The 18,826-nt window shown below is 42.6% G+C and overlaps 1 protein-coding gene across 4 annotated transcripts in view; it reads left to right on the top strand.

Moving 5' to 3' along the window:
- Positions 1 to 18,233, top strand: part of LOC138304411 (uncharacterized) — a 41,715-nt gene extending 23,482 nt beyond the window's left edge. Inside the window, exons 2-3 of one of the 4 annotated variants that reach the window (XM_069244428.1) lie at positions 1,065 to 1,121; positions 17,590 to 18,233. In XM_069244428.1, coding sequence (XP_069100529.1) covers positions 1,065 to 1,121; positions 17,590 to 17,901 — 369 coding nt within the window. In that variant the 3' untranslated portion in view covers positions 17,902 to 18,233. Of the gene's footprint in view, positions 1 to 1,064; positions 1,122 to 9,583; positions 11,620 to 17,589 lie in introns of those variants that run through there. The other 3 variants (XM_069244436.1, XR_011205565.1, XM_069244445.1) reach the window with 3 other exon arrangements.
- Positions 18,234 to 18,826: the final 593 nt, after the last annotated feature.

Genomic DNA, 18,826 nt, shown 5'->3' with positions numbered 1-18,826 from the left:
CACCGATTCATCAACATATCTGTTTAACCATCAGCTTTTCAACACCATCTTTCATTCCCAGCTCATTGTGTACCACCACTTCTTTTTGGTTTGCTTATTCTTATTTCTCCCGCCCCTTCCTTTCTCTCACCAGGCTTTTTGTACCTCTGGTCTACCATTCAGACCTTCTTGAGTTCCTTTTATTATTTTTCTTTTCTTTTTTAATTCACAATTTTAATATGACCAGAGCATGACTCTTACACACATATCCGTTTTAATCTTCTTTCATAAGAGGGTAGCTGTTGAAGTTCGTTAGGACAGAGGGGTACTGGGCACAAGCTTCAGCCTCAAGATCATAAGGAGTGCCCTGGGAATAAAACATCAGACAGCATGTTTTTCTCAAATATCACATTTACTAGTCTCCTGGAAAAAAAGTTGAATAACTTGCCACATCATAAGGACTGGGTTTCACACAGGTGAGATAGGCCGCCTAGTGCCTCTGGGAGGAATAAATACCCGTCCCTACAATGTTCTTTTACTTTAGATAATTCTTAGATCTTTAAACATACAGTACAGTATTGTTTTAAGTCTTTCAAATGAAGAAACCTTTGGCAATTTCTGTGCTTAATTCTAGTGGTTTGCCTACCACCAACATGCTGCATCAAAAAGCTTTAGGGCACCAACAAATAACACTTGCAGAGTTGAGTGAACACAGGCATGGATCACAGTAAAGGCAACATGCTTAGGGTGCCTTTTCTTTAGGCCTTTTAATCATGTGGTTTAATAATGGTGTGTTTTTAGCATAGACAAAACCTTTACCTCTCAGCTAAGATATGTGAAAGTAACTTGCCTGGATAGAGTGGGGGAGAGAGGTATTTTAGAAGTATTTCTTCCTCAACTACAATTTCACCATTATTGAGAACACCAGGGGCCTGATTTAAGAGGCCCTAGCTATGGCGGCGCTAAAGTTGTTTTTTACAGTGCCATATTTAAAAGTGGAGCAATGCACCGACCAAGTACTGAAAGCATACGAGGCTCCATGTTTTCCATCCGGTTTCTGAACTACTTTTTTTATTTTTTCGCAGCGTGATCTCGCTGGGCCTAAGTCGAGCCCTTTGTATGACATTGATCCTGTTACAGAGGTAATTACACTTTTGCCGGTAACGTAGATAATTGCACTTTTGCGGGTTACATGGAAAATTGCACTTTTTCCAATAGGTTTCACTGCAAGTGAACTTTTATTTTCCTTTGTGCGTCTGCTGTGCGCTAATGGCGCCCGTCAGCTCGCTTATGTGAAACTTTTGCTTTTCAGTTTATATGGCAAGAAAAGTCTTGTTAGTAATGTGAAACTGTTTTACTTTTCATTTTCAATTCATATGACAAGAAAAGTCCGGTTAGGAGTTTACAATGCTAATTGCTCTAGCTCGAGCAAACGCAAGACCCATTGCATTGCAACTGCTTGTTTTTCCTCTTTCCATGTGTGTTGCATTCTGCAGCACACATAGAAAGAGGAAAATGCCTCTCAGGATTGTTTTTGTGCAGGAAGGTGCGCCTTCCTGCACAAAAACAATCCTGCTGACAACACAGGCACCCTTGCATCCTGGTGCAAGGGTGCCTGCGTTTGCGCTAGGCTGCCAAAACGGTGCCAGCGCAGGGGAAAATGACAGGAAGGCTTCGTTTTGGACAAATACGGTGCATTCCTGCCTTTTCACTTTGTCGTAGGGCAGTGCAGCAAGGTGACTTGCTATGCTGCCTTCGTCTAACATTCCTAAGCTTCAGCCATTTTAAAGACAATAGGGCTAAGGCTGTGACCACTTCATCTACTTCCCTCTTTTGGATCCATTGCTTAACTTCTCATTGAACTGATCCTACTTTCCTGACCTGTTTTCTTATCTGTTTATCCTAGCCAATTATTATCCTTTATTATATGCACATTATCTTGTAGAGCTCTGATTCTCCCTGACCGCGTTCACGCTATGTAAAACTGCAAAATCACAAGAAATGAAACTCTCACTTATGAGACAGGGTCACAAGTGCAACATGCACATATTTAAAATAAAAAACAAGTTGTGCTAATGTTTACGTTTGTGGGTTGAGCCATTTAATTGACAAAGCTGCAGCATTTACCTTGTGACTACTTAAGCCAGACCCACTTTTTTCCTAGAATTATGGGACATGTAGTCTCAATATCAGGGGCGGCTCTTCTGCTATGGCGGGAGTTGCCCCCCGCCAGCAGCAGCTGCAAACCTGTAAAAATAAAATTATATTAAACAATGTTTATTATCATTTATTTTTAAAGGGGTGGGCCATGTGGGGATGATAGTTCTGTGTTTGGCCTGCTGTCTCAGGCCGGCCAATCACATATGCGCACAGGGCTCTCTCCAACCTGGCACTGTGTTGCTGGGTTGGCGGGAACAGGCAGAGACTTTCACTCTGTCATGGAAAGCCCAGCCAGGGTGCTCCAGCCAATCCGAAAGCTGCTCTGAGCAGCGTCAGGATTGGCCGCAGGGCAGGCTGGAAGCCTGTGCCTGAAGTGCAGCGGAGAGTGGCGGTGCGGCGGTGCGGTCAAGGTAAGTTTTTTATATATATTTTTATTTTTGTTTTGTTCCCCCCACCTCGACACTTTGCCCCATCGCCAGCCGCTACTGCTCAGTTTCAAAATAGGGCTACAGTTCCGTGGCTGGACTGAAGGGAGCCAGGCATAGACCCAGGAATCTTGGCAACTATGAAGAGAGCATATATGTGGAAGCTATACACTCTAAAGATTCACGCTCACGTGACTTCAAGTTTGCATACCGACTAGTTTTATATGTGCACAGATCCGTATTTAGGAAGACGGAAGCCTCAAATATTAGTAGTCTTTCTTCACCGATCCGTAGGCATGTCAGTTCACAGAACTACGTATCCAAAGTTCCTACGGGAATTTTAAACCAATTAGAAGCCACAAACTCTCCTGCCATCCACGGTGGATCAGGTCGCATGCAAACGCTGCTGATTTCCGATTCCGCATGTTTTAAATGGCTTCGCCCTAGTGGATTATCTGTAGGGAAAGTATGATCCCTGCCCTTGAAGTATACCATAGTCTCGGTGCTTTGAGGTACTTCAGAAAAAACAGGGGCCCGTATTTATACTTTTTGACGCTAAACTGCGCTAACGCAGTTTAGCGTCAAAAAATTTTGCGCCGGTTAACGCCATTCTGAAGCACCATGCGGGCGCCGTATTTATTGAATGGCGTTAGCCGGCGCAAGCAGACCGGCGCTGCCTGGTGTGCGTGGAAAAAAACCACGTACACCAGGCAGCGCCGGCGTTGGGAAAAATGGCGTTAGGGCGTCTTAAAATGGCGCAAGTCAGGTTGACGCTAAAAAATCGTCTTAACCCGATTAGCGCCATTTTAAACGACGCCCAGACACTATTTACATGACTCCTGTCTTAGTAAAGACAGGAGTCATGCCCCCTTGCCCAATGGCCATGCCCAGGGGACTTATGTCCCCTGGACATGGTCATTGGGCATTGTGGCATGTAGGGGGGCACAAATCAGGCCCCCCTATGCCACAAAAAAAAAAAAAAAAAAAATTTTAAACTTACCTGAACTTACCTGAATGTCCCTGGGGTGGGTCCCTCCATCCTTGGGTGTCCTCCTGGGGTGGGCAAGGGTGGCAGGGGGGGTCCCTGGGGGCATGGGAGGGCACCTGTGGGCTCATTTTGAGCCCACAGGCCCCTTAACGCCTACCCTGACCCAGGCTTTAAAAAGTGGCGCAAATGCGGGGTTTTTTGACCCGACCACTCCCGGGCGTGATTTTTGCCCGGGAGTATAAATACGACGCATTTGCGTCGCCGTCATTTTTTTAGACGGGAACGTTTCCTTGCATCTCATTAACGCAAGGAAGGCGTTCACGCTAAAAAATGACGCTATTTGCCCATACTTTGGCGCTAGACGCGTCTAACGCCAAAGTATAAATATGGCGTTAGTTTTGCGCCGAATTTGCATCGAAAAAAACGACGCTAATTCGGCGCAAACGGAGTATAAATATGCCCCAGGGTCTTCTATCTTTAGTTTTGGCGCATTTCATATATTTGTGGAAATATAGGATTCAGTCCATCGGGATGGCTTTCGCATGGCTGCTAGTAAACGCCAAAGTTGCCACGTGCGTTGAAGAGTTTTACTTTGTTTTTATTCCTCCTTTTGGACGGGCTAGCTCGTAGGTGGTAGCTATGCTGCACCTAGATTAAACAAGCATCGGTAAATGCATTAGGTTTTGCCTATGTGATTAATAATAAGCTGTTTTTATTGAAAGTTGTAGATTGGTGATAGTTGTGCAATATAAGTTTCTGAAAGTCTGTTTATGTGTTATGTTATTTTTTTTTTTTAAAGAAAGGTAGTATATTGTGTTGTTACTGAAGTTTTTTAAAGTTGGGAGATTGGGTATATGAGTTAGTACTATGAAAGAACATGTACCTGATAAGTATGCATGACATTGGTTTAGATATGGGGAGAATAGGTAAAGGGTGATTAAAAAAACACATCTTGTGCACTGTTTATTTTTAAACCGAAAACACGGCATTAAGAAACCTGTGCACATGTATAACGCTTTTGAGATGGCAGGGCCGCTTTCCTTACATGGAACAGTCCAGGGAATGCTTCTGATGTGGCCGGTTCCAATATCAATAACACTGATGGGAACTCACACACCTGTTGCCAAAATTATCTCAAAAATCGTTCCAGTGGCTATATTAAAACAAAATGAAGAGAGAGAGAGTAAAGTTTTTTCTGGTGATAAATGCAAACATTTTTATTCAGACTTTTTTGTCAGTTGGAAAACACAATCTGATTTTAGCGTCGGCAGTAATATTATTTCCCAGTAGTGTTTTCTTTCCAGCTGTGTATGCCAGTGAAGGAGACACGGCCAACACAGGAAGGGATGGTGAAGCATGCAAGGACGGCCACGGGGCTCGATGTGGAGAGTTGAAGAGGTGGAGACACTACACATAGATGCATGCCAAGGCCGTCAGAAACCATGCAAACTTTTTTGAGACCTAATTGTCGAATTCTTTTGTCTTTGGAATGTGTTCACTGCTGAACGCCAGTGGCATTCGAGTGGACTGCTTGCATATATAAATTTATTGTACTGTTGCTGTCTTTGCTGTAACGCAATCCATCCGACAGATCCCAGAATCCTCTGCAGTCACCTCTTTATTGCCCCCGCACTAATGTAAACATTTGCGTAATTTAATGGGTGTGTTTTTTCCTTTGCCGTAGCATTACCTGAATGTTAGTTTTGTTATTAAACTACCCAAATTAAGTACCTTTTAACAGCGTGCAGCTGCCAAAGTAATCTCAATAATCGTTTCAGTAGCTATATTAAGAAACAAGCAACATGTAAGTAAGGACAAATTAAAAACATAAAGAAGTCACAAACACGTTGTGGAGTCTAGTGTAAGTGTTTATGTGTGCATTTTTCTGTGTGAGTACCTGTCTTTGTGTGTTGGTGTGTGTACGTGAAGTGTTTACTTGTGCTCGTTTCTGAATGTGCTTATGTGTGGGCGTCTGTGTGTGAGATTCTCCATGTTTCTGTTTGTTTGATTCCGTGTGCATGTGTTTCTGTACGTGTTTGTTTTTCTGTGTGCATGTTTCTTTGCAGATGACTGGAATAGATGCACGGGGCAGAAGAGATTGTAGTATCACAATTTTCTAAACAGATTACTAGTATCTCCTTTAAACAGCGCATTTAGCCCGCCTGCTTATCTAGCCAGTGTGAATCTGGATAGATAACCATTAGTTGGCTATGGCTGATTAAAAATCGGAACACCGTCTGTATGTTCATCATCTGTATATCAGCTGTGAATGTAGACTCACAATTCTACAGCTGTCTACAGCTGTTAAGGGGAGGAGGAGGAGCTGTCTACAGCTCTCACTCTATCCCATACAAAGAAGCAGCGATAGGCTGGCGATGCAGGGTTCCTTTTTAACCATTTCCCTTCTCCCTGATGCAGAGTACGAAGCCAGTACAGTGAAGCACTGGTTAACTCATCTTGTACTCACAAGATAAATATTTTGTAATGTTGTAGAAAAAGAAAAAACAGCAGCATACCTCCTGAAGTACACAAGGAAACTGCATGATTCTGAGTCAAAATGATTAAAAGAAGCAGAAGAAATCAAGTGAACAAAGGCATGGAAAACTCTCATGTATTTTTACACTGGGGCAGATTGTTTACAGAATAAACCATACCAGGCACCAGTATCCTATCGGGCCAATGCCTTATTTACTACAATTAGCTTTAGAGATGACATCAGCATCAGCTGGCTTTAGAAGGTCTGCTCCATGGTTGGTGGGGTGCCTGGATAGGAGTTGTTAGTCCCTTGCACGCGGCCACCTAATGCACTGCAGTTCCATTCCAAACAGTGCATGTCTATAACCCTACAGTGCAGTGCAATTAAACAAATCATATTCCACCCCAAAACAGCTGAAAAATTATTATTATGATTAATTTCAAGTGATAACAATACTGAAAGCAACTAACAAGATACAGGGTGCGAATGAAGTTGGAGACCAAAACAAATTGCCAATTTAATGTGGCCGGAGCCTAAAACAACTGCATGTATTTTATTCCAGATAACACCCTCTCTAATCTCTACACCAAATAAATCTAGTAGTAGTGGTTCATTTATTAGTGAGTTAAAACCATAAACATTATATTAAAATACACAATTGAAAACATAGTAAACAAGGATTTATAAAGGAATAATCAATCAGTATGCGTGAGTACAAGTTCATCCAGTTCTGGTGGTACCAACTAGTACAAAGCCTGTACAATTTGAAAAACTACACAGAAGTACAAATGTGCTTGTATTTGATGTACAGGGCTGGTAGTCTTATACAATACACAAAGATGCGCAAACACGGTTGGTCAAAGCCTGTGCAATGTGCAAAATTATGCAGAAGTGCAAATATGCTGATGTTTAATATGTGGGGTTAATAAAGGCTTATGCTGTGTATAAAAATGTGCAAAACATGCAATAAATAGTGATGCTTCATCGTAGGAATGGTTAAGAAAGGCTGGCCTAATGTCCACTATGGCTGGATAGGGAAACAGTGAAATTGCGGTTTCCTTAACAGCCCTCCATAGTCTATAATGTTTTGAAACTTCTATTTAAGGCCTTCTTCGCCATCCATCTTGTCTTCCTCCTGAGCTTGGGATGCTGCTTTGACCAGGGATTTGAAAACATCCAGGAACTGTACCAATCAAATATTAAGCATTATGGTGGTCATTCTGACCCTGGCGGTAAATACCGCCATGGCGGAGGTTGGCGGTAGCACCGCCAACAGGCTGGCGGTGCTCCGCCGGGCATTCTGACCGCGGCGGTACAGCCGCGGCCAGAAGCGGAAAGCCGGCGGTGTACCGCCGACTTTCCGCTGCCCATGGGAATCCGCCATGGCGGCGCAGCTTGCTGCGCCACCATGGGGATTCTGACACCCCATACCGCCATCCTGTTCCTGGCGGTTCGCCCGCCAGGAACAGGATGGCGGTATGGGGTGTCGTGGGGCCCCTGGGGGCCCCTGCAGTGCCCATGCCAGTGGCATGGACACTGCAGGGGCCCCCGTAAGAGGGCCCCACAAAGAATTTCAGTGTCTGCTTTGCAGACACTGAAATTCGCGACGGGTGCAACTGCACCCGTCGCACCTCCCCCCTCCGCCGGCTCCATTCTGAGCCGGCTTCCTCGTGGGAAGGGTGTTTCCCGCTGGGCTGGCGGGCGGACTTTTGGCGGTCGCCCGCCAGCCCAGTGGGAAACCCAGAATGACCGCCGCAGTCTTTTGACCGCGGTACGGTCTTCTGGCGGTTCCCGCTTGGCGGGCGGCAACCGCCGCCCGCCAAGCTTAGAATCAGGGCCTATGTTCCTTCGATCCAATGCCTTGATTATAGCTGATCTGCAAGATCTAATCTCTAATGCCTTAAATTCTCTTATCAGCACACTTCTTTGCTGTTGGCCAAGAACAGGACAAATGCAGATAACATGCTGCAATGTTTCAGCTGCCTGGTGACATAAACAGTACTTTTGATCCTCCTTGGACCGACCTCCCTCAATTTTGGTAAACAGTTCAAGGTAGGGATGTCACCAAATGTCAGTGTCAATAATTTCTGTTTAACCCTCAGGGGATAGTTGGCTTTCGATAGGTGGGAGTCTCTTTGCACATCGTAGGATTTCAAGACCAACCACCCATGCAGTGGCTTAGCCACTCTGCATTCATCCCCCAGCCAACTATGCAATTTAATAGATTTGTTTACTGATCTTCCGAAGGCTTGCCCAGATATGTTAAGGTTCCATAAATCAACCAGTTCAAGCTTTTCAGTGTTCTTCTCTTGGTGCCTTTTGTATTCGCCATTCCCCCCTTTGAATATTAATTTCAGTCCAAACTAGATTTTCCAGTGTACCCTTAACAGTTGACTGCAGTTTGTGATAGCCTTTAACGAATGCCACAGGTCTGGCAAATGTTTGCTTTATCAATGAAAACTCCGGCCTCACTTGAGCGGGCGATGCAGATTTTGGTAGCTGGAAGACTCGATTATATGCTTTCATCATGATTTTGTCAAAGAGGCTGGCCTCTGCACCTATTATTATTTCTGTTCCATATGTAAGTGCAGGTAGCAGTTTTGGATTCATTACTGCTACCAGTGGCTGGAGGTTGTGCCCTCTAATAGATTTTAGATAAAAAGGCGTGGGTAAGGCCTGTGCTTTTCCCTCAATTACTTCTCTTTGAGGTGCAAACTTAGCTTGTGCATCTTTCTTAACTCCTAAACACACGTATGCAGAGGTTTCATCAATTGGCTCCATTATGATACCATTTAGGTTTATTTAAAATGCTGTGATTAAATGAAATAATTTAATATTTTTACAATTTATCTGGAGCCCATTATCCTCTGCAATTGATCCAAGGCAGTTTAATCATCTCTGCAGGGCTATTTTGGGGTTGCTAAGCAGCAGCAAATCATCTACATACAGAAAATGTGGCAATGACTGGCTACCAAGACTTGGGGCATGAGACACCTGGCCATCTAATTCCAGAGAAAGCTTTGCAATGTATAAATTAAAAATAAAGGGTGCTAAAACACAGCCTTGTTTTGAACTAGTTGATGTATTCACTTCCCTTGACAGGTGGGTTCCATCCCTGATCTTTATCTTAATCCACATGTCCAAATAAAATAATCTGATGGCCCTCAGGATGTTGGGCGGTATCCTCACTGCTGAAGTTTTGCCTATAACCTGCTGTGCAAAACACAGTTAAATGCTGCTTTAAAGTCAACTAAGCACATATTAAGGGGAGTACCTGTGGTCTTTGCTCTACTAAGGGTCAGCCCATCTACCAGGAGATTTGTTAGTATACCTTCACTTTTTGTAAATCCAGTTTGGTTTAATGGAAGCCTGCTAATATCTGATGCCGATACTTCCAGGTCATTCTGTATCCCCGTTTTCCCATTATGTACCTTTTTTATGCATTATCAATGGCCTGGTTTTGATTCTGTCATGGTTTGCCCCAGGTGCTCACAGTCAATCACAACCACCTCTGGTCCTGGGCTTAATTGTCTTTCTCTTCTTCCCCTTGCTTAGGGTATTGCCACTCAGGGTGTTGTTCACACTGGCATGACAGGAGCCAAGTCACCTAGAATTGTGGCTGCTACATTTGTGCTGGCCAGTTGTGATCCCCCACCTCCATTGTTAGCTCAGCCAATCCTGTCCACATGTGGAGACCCCAAAAGGTGTAACAGTGTATCCCATCGGAGTGGCTGGCTACAGCAGGATTCAAGGATCTTCCACAAGATTCAAGGACCAAATGCAGGATTTGAGGATCACACAGTCTATAATATTTACACCAAGGGCATGGCCAAGTGCTTGTCTTGATAAGAAGAAGCCTTTCCATGGGCTCTGCTCTTCATATGTGTTCCTAGCTCTCCAGCTGAGATAATTTTGAAGCCAGATGTCGAGATCCTCTTCTCAGAAATTTCCTGCATGTGGCATGTATTGGAACTTCTTCTGCAGCGTCACTTCAAAAAATGTCCTCACACCTTTGGAACTCTTCCAAAACATCTTTGCATGCTTGGCTTTCTTCCACTTTTTTCAGTTCTGTCTTCAGAGGCCACAGGTTAGTTAGGAAGAGTGAGATATATTCGTTTGAATTGTGAGATCACTGTGGATGCATAAACTGCCTTTTGTGCCTACATACTGGAACTCTTCTTCACCTTCTAAGGTGTGCTGCAACAACTATCTCTTGGACCTTCCCCGAGCTATTTACAAATCCTGAATGAACCTTTGTTTCTGTTCGGTGGCTCAAGTAAAGGAGTTTTAACAACTGTGTTTAGGACATAGGTTCAGGACGAGTCTCATGATTATGTCCTGATTTCTAACAAGGTTAATGTACTGTGCTATTGATACATTGAGTGTTTACTATAATTCACCTGTTGCTAGTGTGATTCTTGTGTATTTTATGATTTTCTATTGAATGTTACCACTCCTGCAATCAGTACAAAAGAAAAAACTGCAAGTGATTGAAATTGATGTAACAGCAGAGAGTAAGACTTCAGAATACCCGAGAGCCTCCATTTGACAAGCAGAACTTTGTGACTGCAACCTGACGATGTATCTTGAGTGCCTTCACTCATGTCCGACCCCTCCTTACTCACTTCACCATCAGCATCTAATTCAGGCTTGGGGGTGTTTGGCACTGTAGATGAGGAACAAGATTGTTCTATGTCATTTCTGCAGCAACAGATCTACAGGTTTGTGATACCTTGACTCTGAGACCTTTATTCTTATTCTGACAATATTTCCAGTGTGCCACAGACCTCCATTCCACTCTTTACTCTAGTTGTTTTGTTTTTCCAACATGTCCAACATGGCATTCTACCAATAAGCTGATATGGCTACATATCTCGTACATCTACCTCGTCTCCCATTGAACCACAAGTTTTTTTCACCATTTTATAACATTCTCTTGCATGTTTTACCAGCATGGAGCTAGGCTAAGTCACTGCTGTAGCTAGCACGGTGTGAGTTGTTCTTCATAGCTATTGGTGAATACATCTGTCAATTTTGCATAGTTTATTTTTCTTTACCATCCATTCAACGGGAATATGTTCTGGGCATTTGGACCTGCCAATTATTACTACACTACTCCTCTTTCCAGCAGTAACCCACATAAAAATAAATCCAAAACCTCTTCCTTTAGTACTGTCATCTCAACCAGGTTTTTCATGTATCATCCCCTTTTGATTTTCGTCACATCAGTTTTCCACTCCTAGCCCACATCACATGGTGCAATGGGCTTCGGCTCTGCATGTGGTTTCAGAGTGAATTACAGTCTTTAGTACAGCACATAGCTTTGAATAGACTTTGCAGTTGTTGTCAAGCTAACTCACATTGGTTAAACCTTTGCATTCTATTGACATCACAGGTGTCTTCACATTTGGATATGTTATGCATTTATGTTCAACACTTGAATATGCAATTTGTATACATTTTTTCATTCGTATATATTTTGCGTTGTTTGTGTTTAGCCTTATTAAAGTTGTATGGATGAAATACATGGCAACTCCATTATTTTGTACCAGCCCTTGTATATCTTTAACTTATATTTTCAGAACGATTAAAAAAAAGGAACTGCAAACAAGCAGAATACTGTGTCTACACGTTATCCTTTAAATATAAAATGTAATAGTATGCTTGATTTCCTGTGCATCATCTATTCTTGTGAATGCATTTATCTGGTAATCCACTATTTATGGGGATTGTAATAGAGGGTTTCATATCTATAAGTAGCAAATTCTCTATATTGAGACTTAAGTGAGTCTGTGATTCATTTTCTCACAGCTTTTTTGTTGTTCTAGCAAATGCAGGTGGTTTAAGGGGGGAAGAAGAATCCGTCTATCCAAAACAATAGCCGAGGAATACGTGATGGAGCACATTCCTGCTGGAGAGGTTCTCATTATGATTGTGAACCAAGTGTCATCAATATCAACACATTATGCATTATTTGTGATCAGAGTAGGAAAAGATTTGTCACGGGGGTCAATCAAGGTAGACAGACATGGGCATTAGGAGCATTTATGATTCCTTACGTTTAGTAATCCATAATATTTATACTTTGAATAATGATTTAATGTATTTGATATTGAATGCAGATTTATGTAATGTTATATATTTCTTCTAAGAGTGAAACAGAAATGATGAGCGCCTGGTGTATCCTTCCCAAACCAAGATGACATCCACATAGTGAGAGTCCTATTCAAAATGAGAACAAATGTGTCCTAGAATGTGGCAGCCACCTTTGAACTCTAGTATATCAAGTTGCTTTCCTTGGGGAATCTTGCTTCTGTGTGGCCATTTTCTGCCTGCTGGCATCTCACTCTGTTTGAAGACTGAATTGTGCTACGATCATCTCTGGAAAATCATCATCGTGGTATCAGCTGAATTTGTTCATTGAAATTTATTTTTTGTGGGGTGCAGCCATCTGTGTTTTTAAGAACTTAGACATTTCTTCAAAGGTGAAATTTTTTCATAACTGAGGCCCTCATTACGAGTCTGGCGGTACTTGGACCACCAGACGCACAGTGGCAGTCTTACCGCCGCTGGGCCAGTGGTAAAGACCGCCATATTACAACTTCTGTGGTTTGGCCAAAGCCAAACTGATTAAACACCACCCGTACCGCCAGGGCAGTCAGACCGGTGGAGGTGAGTACCTCCAGCCTGGCAGTAGCTGTAATACTGCCATCGGTATTATGACTTGGCAGACTGCCACGAAAATGCTGGCGGTCATGCACCCGGCGACAGGAATCTCCATACCTGTCACCGGCAGACACCCTCAGACATGAGCGGCCTGGCTCCGGCATGTAGGTACCCCCCTCGGTATTCCCTTTGGAGTGAGTGTGACTACAAGGGAAACCCCCCCCCGGCACTAGCCAGACCAGAGGCAATTCGCCCCCAACTCTGGGCTATTATAGACCTACCACACCGTGAACTACTTGTTCAGGTAGGCCATACATTATTTACTTTGAGCACTTCACTTACTGCGTGTGCTCCGACCCTGACGAATGCCCCTGACCTACCAGCACTTTGTGAGGGCAGAAACATGTTGGTCATACGTATTTCTTTTTAGACTCCAAGAGACATTATTCTCGAATGAGCCTCTCCCCCCTGTTCTTAGCCTTACAGGCATGCACCCCCATTAAAACTAGCAGTAGCAACTGGTGACATGCTTGGTAATTTTATTTTCTCCCCTTCTGGATCCCTGTAAATATCCAGTCAGTCTAATTTCAGCACTCCCTCTGGTTCTTTTAACCAAGAGGTTGAGTCCGCCCAAGTAGTATCATCTTACTTGGGTGGGGCTAGGTGGCCATATGATGAAGCAAGACACTATTACGTGTGTGAAACCACCTAGTCCGTAAGGGAACTCACCCCTCCCCCTGTAGGATAACATAGCACCCCTTTGCTTGGACATTTTCCAACCATGCCTTCCCCGCTTTAGAACCTAAAGCCACTTAACTGACACCTCCTACTGAGGGAACACTGACTCAGTCCTACCCTCAGTTCCTACTACCCCACACCTTTAGTGATTATATAGATTTCTCTTGGGTGGTGGTGTGGGTTAGCAACACTCCCAGTGCTCTCCTTTTGTGTGTTATTAACCCTCAGACATGACCACACACCTACATTGACGCACCCTCACTCACCCACTCATTTGCTTACTTACATACACCCCCACACACGTGCACCCAAACACACACTCAGATACATCCATTCACTTGCACACACGCACTCAGACACACACACTCGCACACATGCACTCAAACAACCACCCCTTCCCCCCTCCGCATTCACACAAGCATACACACACTCACGCACACACACACAACACTCCAAATTGACAACACCCCCTCCCCCAATATTCATACACACACACACTCACACACACCCATTCCGCTACACATACTTGCACACACCACAGTCATGCACCCAACACTCCCCCCCCTTTTCAGACAGTCTACTTACCTGTTTCGGCGAGGTGGCTGTCTGGGAGGATATGGGTCTGCTGTCTGCCACCGCCAGCCCCGCATCGCCGTACAGGACACCGCTGCACCATATTACGCCAGGCCGACATGGTCGGATTTCTGCCCGTTAAATGGCAGAAATCCTAAGCAACTCTAAACATGGTGGTCTTCGGACCGCCCACACTGGCAGTCTGTTGGTGGCAGTGGCTTCAGCGGTCTTGCAAGAACTCGTAATGAAGGCCTGAGTCTGTTGAATCCAGTTATGGTCTGCTAAGTGACATTTCTCCCGTTCTGTCCAAAGACTTTAAACAACATCCTTGAGTTATAAAATGCATTTTATATTATCCAAGGTAGTTCAGGGATTATGTTCTGCATGCATATATCATCCCACCTGGTGAAGGGTTTGACTTTAGACTAAAGGTTCACATTATATTTTGAAGGCGAACCATTTGTTTTCACAAGCACACATGGCTGCAGTGTTACTCATCTCCAAAATGTTTATTATATACAATATTTTAGATACTTTGAGATATTACATTTCAGAAAACTATATAGTAAATGTTGTTTATGTATTCTCTTCATGGCTCAAACCCATGAGCTAAATCCCTAGTAGGTCCAAGAGAGGGTGCTACCCAGTCACACATATCCTTCCCAATTCCCTTTTCCCTCTGTCTTCTCTGAAGTTGTTTTCAGTCTTCTTCAGAGTAGGAGGTGGGCAGGATGGGGCACATCAAAGTCCATACATCCCCACAGCGGAACTGTAAGTGTAGCAGGAAGACATAAAAAAATAACACAAAAACAGTAGTAGATATTTTATGTAAATGATCTTACATTCTAAAACAGAGAGAGTACACCTAGCAAAAGTTATTACCAGACTATTACAACTTTTTTGTACTGAATTTGAAGGCCATAATAAATTTAAATGCAATTGGAGAGGTAATTGTAATTCTTTTGAAAGTTTTATCAAGGAAGTGGATAAGGACGGACATCTTTTTATTGTCAGAATTAAATCAGTTATTCTAACAATGGAATTTAAAGAGTAAGTAATTTAGCATCCTAAAAGATATGACCACCTAGCTGTACTTTGAACGCAGAAGAAAACTGTACTAGTGTATGTTGTGGATGATTGCCTAATTTAGTAACATAGGAAAACAGGGTTATCGTAATGGTTACTTCTGCAAAGAGCTTACCAAACTGAAAGTTGTTATAGCTCATTAGAAGAAAAATGGAGAAAGTTCAATACCCAGCATTTGCTGCTTTTTGTTGGGGTTAGTTCTATAAAAGTACCATGTACATACATATACTCATACATTTTTTTATTCAAGTTAAACCTAGTATGGAATTACACTAAGATGTTGTTTTCCGATCAATTATTTTTTTCTGTCAAACATGATTAGGTCATTGTTTATCCTGAAATTAGTTTCAGTTGTGCAAAATTAGTGAATCCCGATGCTACTAAATCAGTAATAGTTACTTCACAAGAGCTATGAGCTGAGTTAACAAGATCCTTAAAAGAAAGTGTGGTAATTATTCAGTCTAATTTGATTAATAGTTATCTATTAGGAGACATCCTTTTCTCTTAAAAGACAACTCCAGATTTATTATTTAAAAAAATGGAATGGCAAGAAAGTCCTTCTCTTTAAGGCACTTTAACCACTTTACCTACTTTTGAGACAGAAATGCCACCAGCATGGCTCTGATCAGTATTTGCCACTATCTTACTTTTGACTGCGTATAAAGTCATGATATGATATGTCTCCTGTGTGATGGACTGGGACTCCAGAACATGACTGAGGTCAAAAAGGGCACCAAAGTCCTGCCCTCCTTTTGGGAATGTCTACTATCCTCTCACTAGGCTGAGAAAGACTGGTGGGGTGGCAGCATTCTAGTAGAAGGGACAGACCCTTTGTGCCTGTCACCTTCAGGAGGGGTATGACTACAGGCCCCACCTGTTAAAAGATCTGCTAGTATTCCTCATCTTGGTCCTTCTGTCCATCCATGTGTTTCACTGGGGAAGAGTACCTCTCTTCTTTTCATGCAGGAGGTAGGACTTTTGAGTGGAGTGTGCCGCTTGTGCTTCACTGTATGGTCCTGGAGTCCATCTCAGAGTGCCTCTTTGTGATTGGCTGCACAAAATCGAGGGCTTCCCAGGTCTTTTTTTGATCTGCAAGTAGATCTGGAAGTTTCCTGAACCATCCCAGGACATGCTGACTGCAGCTGAAGACTGGTGGGATAGTGAGAACATTCTTTGTTTTGATTCAGTTGAAAGTGTGCATTGGAAGATTGCTGCCTGTTCCGTCAAGAATGTCACCACAGTCAGAGTACATTAACTGGGTTACAGCCTTCTGTCCCCTGTCAGGCCACTCCCAAATCCACCCCTCTTCCTGCAGCTTTTGGGTTACAAGGGATGTGGATGTAAAAGTCTGGCACTAATAATAAAAAAAACATGATTTGGCTCAAACAAATTACAGAAAGAGGGGTTTCTGGAAATTGCATCCTCATGTGGAACATTTGATGGGAGGAGCCCACTTGCCGCACAATTTGAACAGAGCAGATATGAATGGTCGAACCAAGAATAAATATTGCTAAGTTTCTCTGCTCTGATCGACAAGGATTTTCATTGTCCGGTGCAAAGACACACAACAGTGCAGGGTGGGGCAAGTTATGCATTCAAAGAGTTAGATCTTTGATTGTCAGCTTTCTTTTCAGGTTATGGACAAAATTAAAATGTGGCTCTGCAACGAAAGCTGCAAATTGCCTGGAAGGAGTAGGAAATGCCTTCTGGGTCCAGGGAATTATTGTGCCTGATCCCTTAGGGAAGCCTTATTTAGTCAACATCTCAGCTCGCTGGCGACTAGGAGATGTGTCTGAGATTTGAACCCAGACAAAATATTTACTGGTCACAATTTACTGTTGCGATGCTGTTGTAATAATAGGTCCTTTCTTAAAAGTCTAATCGATAGTTGTAATCCAATATATCTCATGAATATGAATGAGTTGGGTCACAAATATGATTGGAGGCCATCACAGGCGTGGTAGCCTTCAGGGGAGGGAGGTCAATCATGGGAGGAGGCACAAAACTGATTTTAAATAAAAAACAAACTCTTTTTAATGCAGCCTTTTTTCCTTGTAGGAAACGGTGCTGTTTTAAAAAAATCGTCAAGTATTTTCGTTTTTTAATTAAATTTTCTTTCGTTGACATTGGTAACTTGGATTACTGCCTACTCTTTGTTTTTTACATTCACAAAAGCTAAGAGGTCTCAAAAGACCCCCTTCCATTTTCAGAATGCATTACCACCTTGTTTGAGATGTTTTGAAACCAGATTTCAGTTGTGAAAACATTTATACATATGATTATAATACCGATTTGGTATTTGGAAAGGACACCTACAACATGCCCCCTCCAGATAACTGAATCAGAATCCATTTGGACTCCCATTTTAGGAGTCAGAAAAAAACTTTGTAACTCCTAAAATGGGATTAGTTCATAGAAAAAAGCAATTGAATAGTCAGAAAATGTTGAATTCAAGCATTTGTGACCATTATAAAAAAGCTCATTGTACCTGTCCCTAGGTGATTCTGAGTTCTGATGGACATGCTGCCTTACTGCCTTCGAAGATGAAGCCAAAAACTGTGGAAAGGCAGCCAAATGCCAAATTGGAGTTGGTGCAATGGAATACCAGGGTCACACCATCTCTAAAGAAGGATTCAAACCCAAGACATGTTTACTTGAAGCAAAACAAAGATGAACTCAAGTCTTTCTTAGGGTTTGTGGAATATATGGCAACATTTGTAAGAAGTTTGCAAGCCTACAAGCAATCTGAGGGAACTCATCAAAAACCATACACAATACATATGACTGGAAGAACACCATTCTTCATTTGAAAAGCTCAAATAAGCCTTACTGACAGCCCCTTACTTATGCAATTTCAATCCAAACAGGAAAACCATACTTACCACAAGATGTGTTATTATGTCAATTACTTTCATGATATACAGTCATATTGGATGTTCCTTATCACCCCTTCCCTTTATTATATTCATGATATAATCTCCATAGTATGTTTGTTACCACCCCTTCTCTTTATTCTACAACAGTACAACCTTACAGATGAGAAATGCATCTTGTCTTAGAATATTGGGGACAGATGAGAGGAGTGGAGAAGGTGTTTTGATGGAGAGCGGAGACAGCAATAAAGATAAGAGATAAATATTAATCACAGCGTCATCTTTATAACAAAATCCAGTATCACTTCATGTATAAACTTATGCAATTGAACAGCCTCTTCACATTTCCAATTGTAGTGGGAAGCCAAAAATTGATGTACACATCTTATCATGGAGCATTGCAGGTGCTAAACCACTGCTGCAAGAGGGCAACCCACCTTCCCGAATGGGAATTGTTTGATATTATAGCATTGCAGGAGACATGGGCAACAGAAGAATTACCGCTGGAAGGCTACACCCATTACTTCGTTAAGGCAGAAAGATCTGAACATTTTGGAAGAGCAAAAGGTGGGTTGACTGTTTATGCATCAACAGCTCTAGAGGTTAACACAGTGCAACAACAATTCCTAGATCCAGGACTACAGCTAGTTAACTTCAATTGCTGGCGGAGATATAATACAAACCTGGTTCTACTGTTGAATGTGTATGTGCATCCAAATGCAAAAAATAAACAAACATTGAATAAATGAATAATTTCAACACTAACAGACATAAAGCTAGCAGATCCTGTGATGCCACAGTATAATTTGACATCCAAACGAATGGATCGTCATGGTCAATCTATGGTTAAAGCCCTAGAATA

This window comes from Pleurodeles waltl, chromosome 1_2 (assembly GCF_031143425.1).
Source record: "Pleurodeles waltl isolate 20211129_DDA chromosome 1_2, aPleWal1.hap1.20221129, whole genome shotgun sequence".
Taxonomy (NCBI): Eukaryota; Metazoa; Chordata; class Amphibia; order Caudata; family Salamandridae; genus Pleurodeles; species Pleurodeles waltl.
The sequence above is the reverse complement of the archived record's forward strand: the minus strand, read 5'-3'. Positions and strand labels throughout refer to the sequence as shown.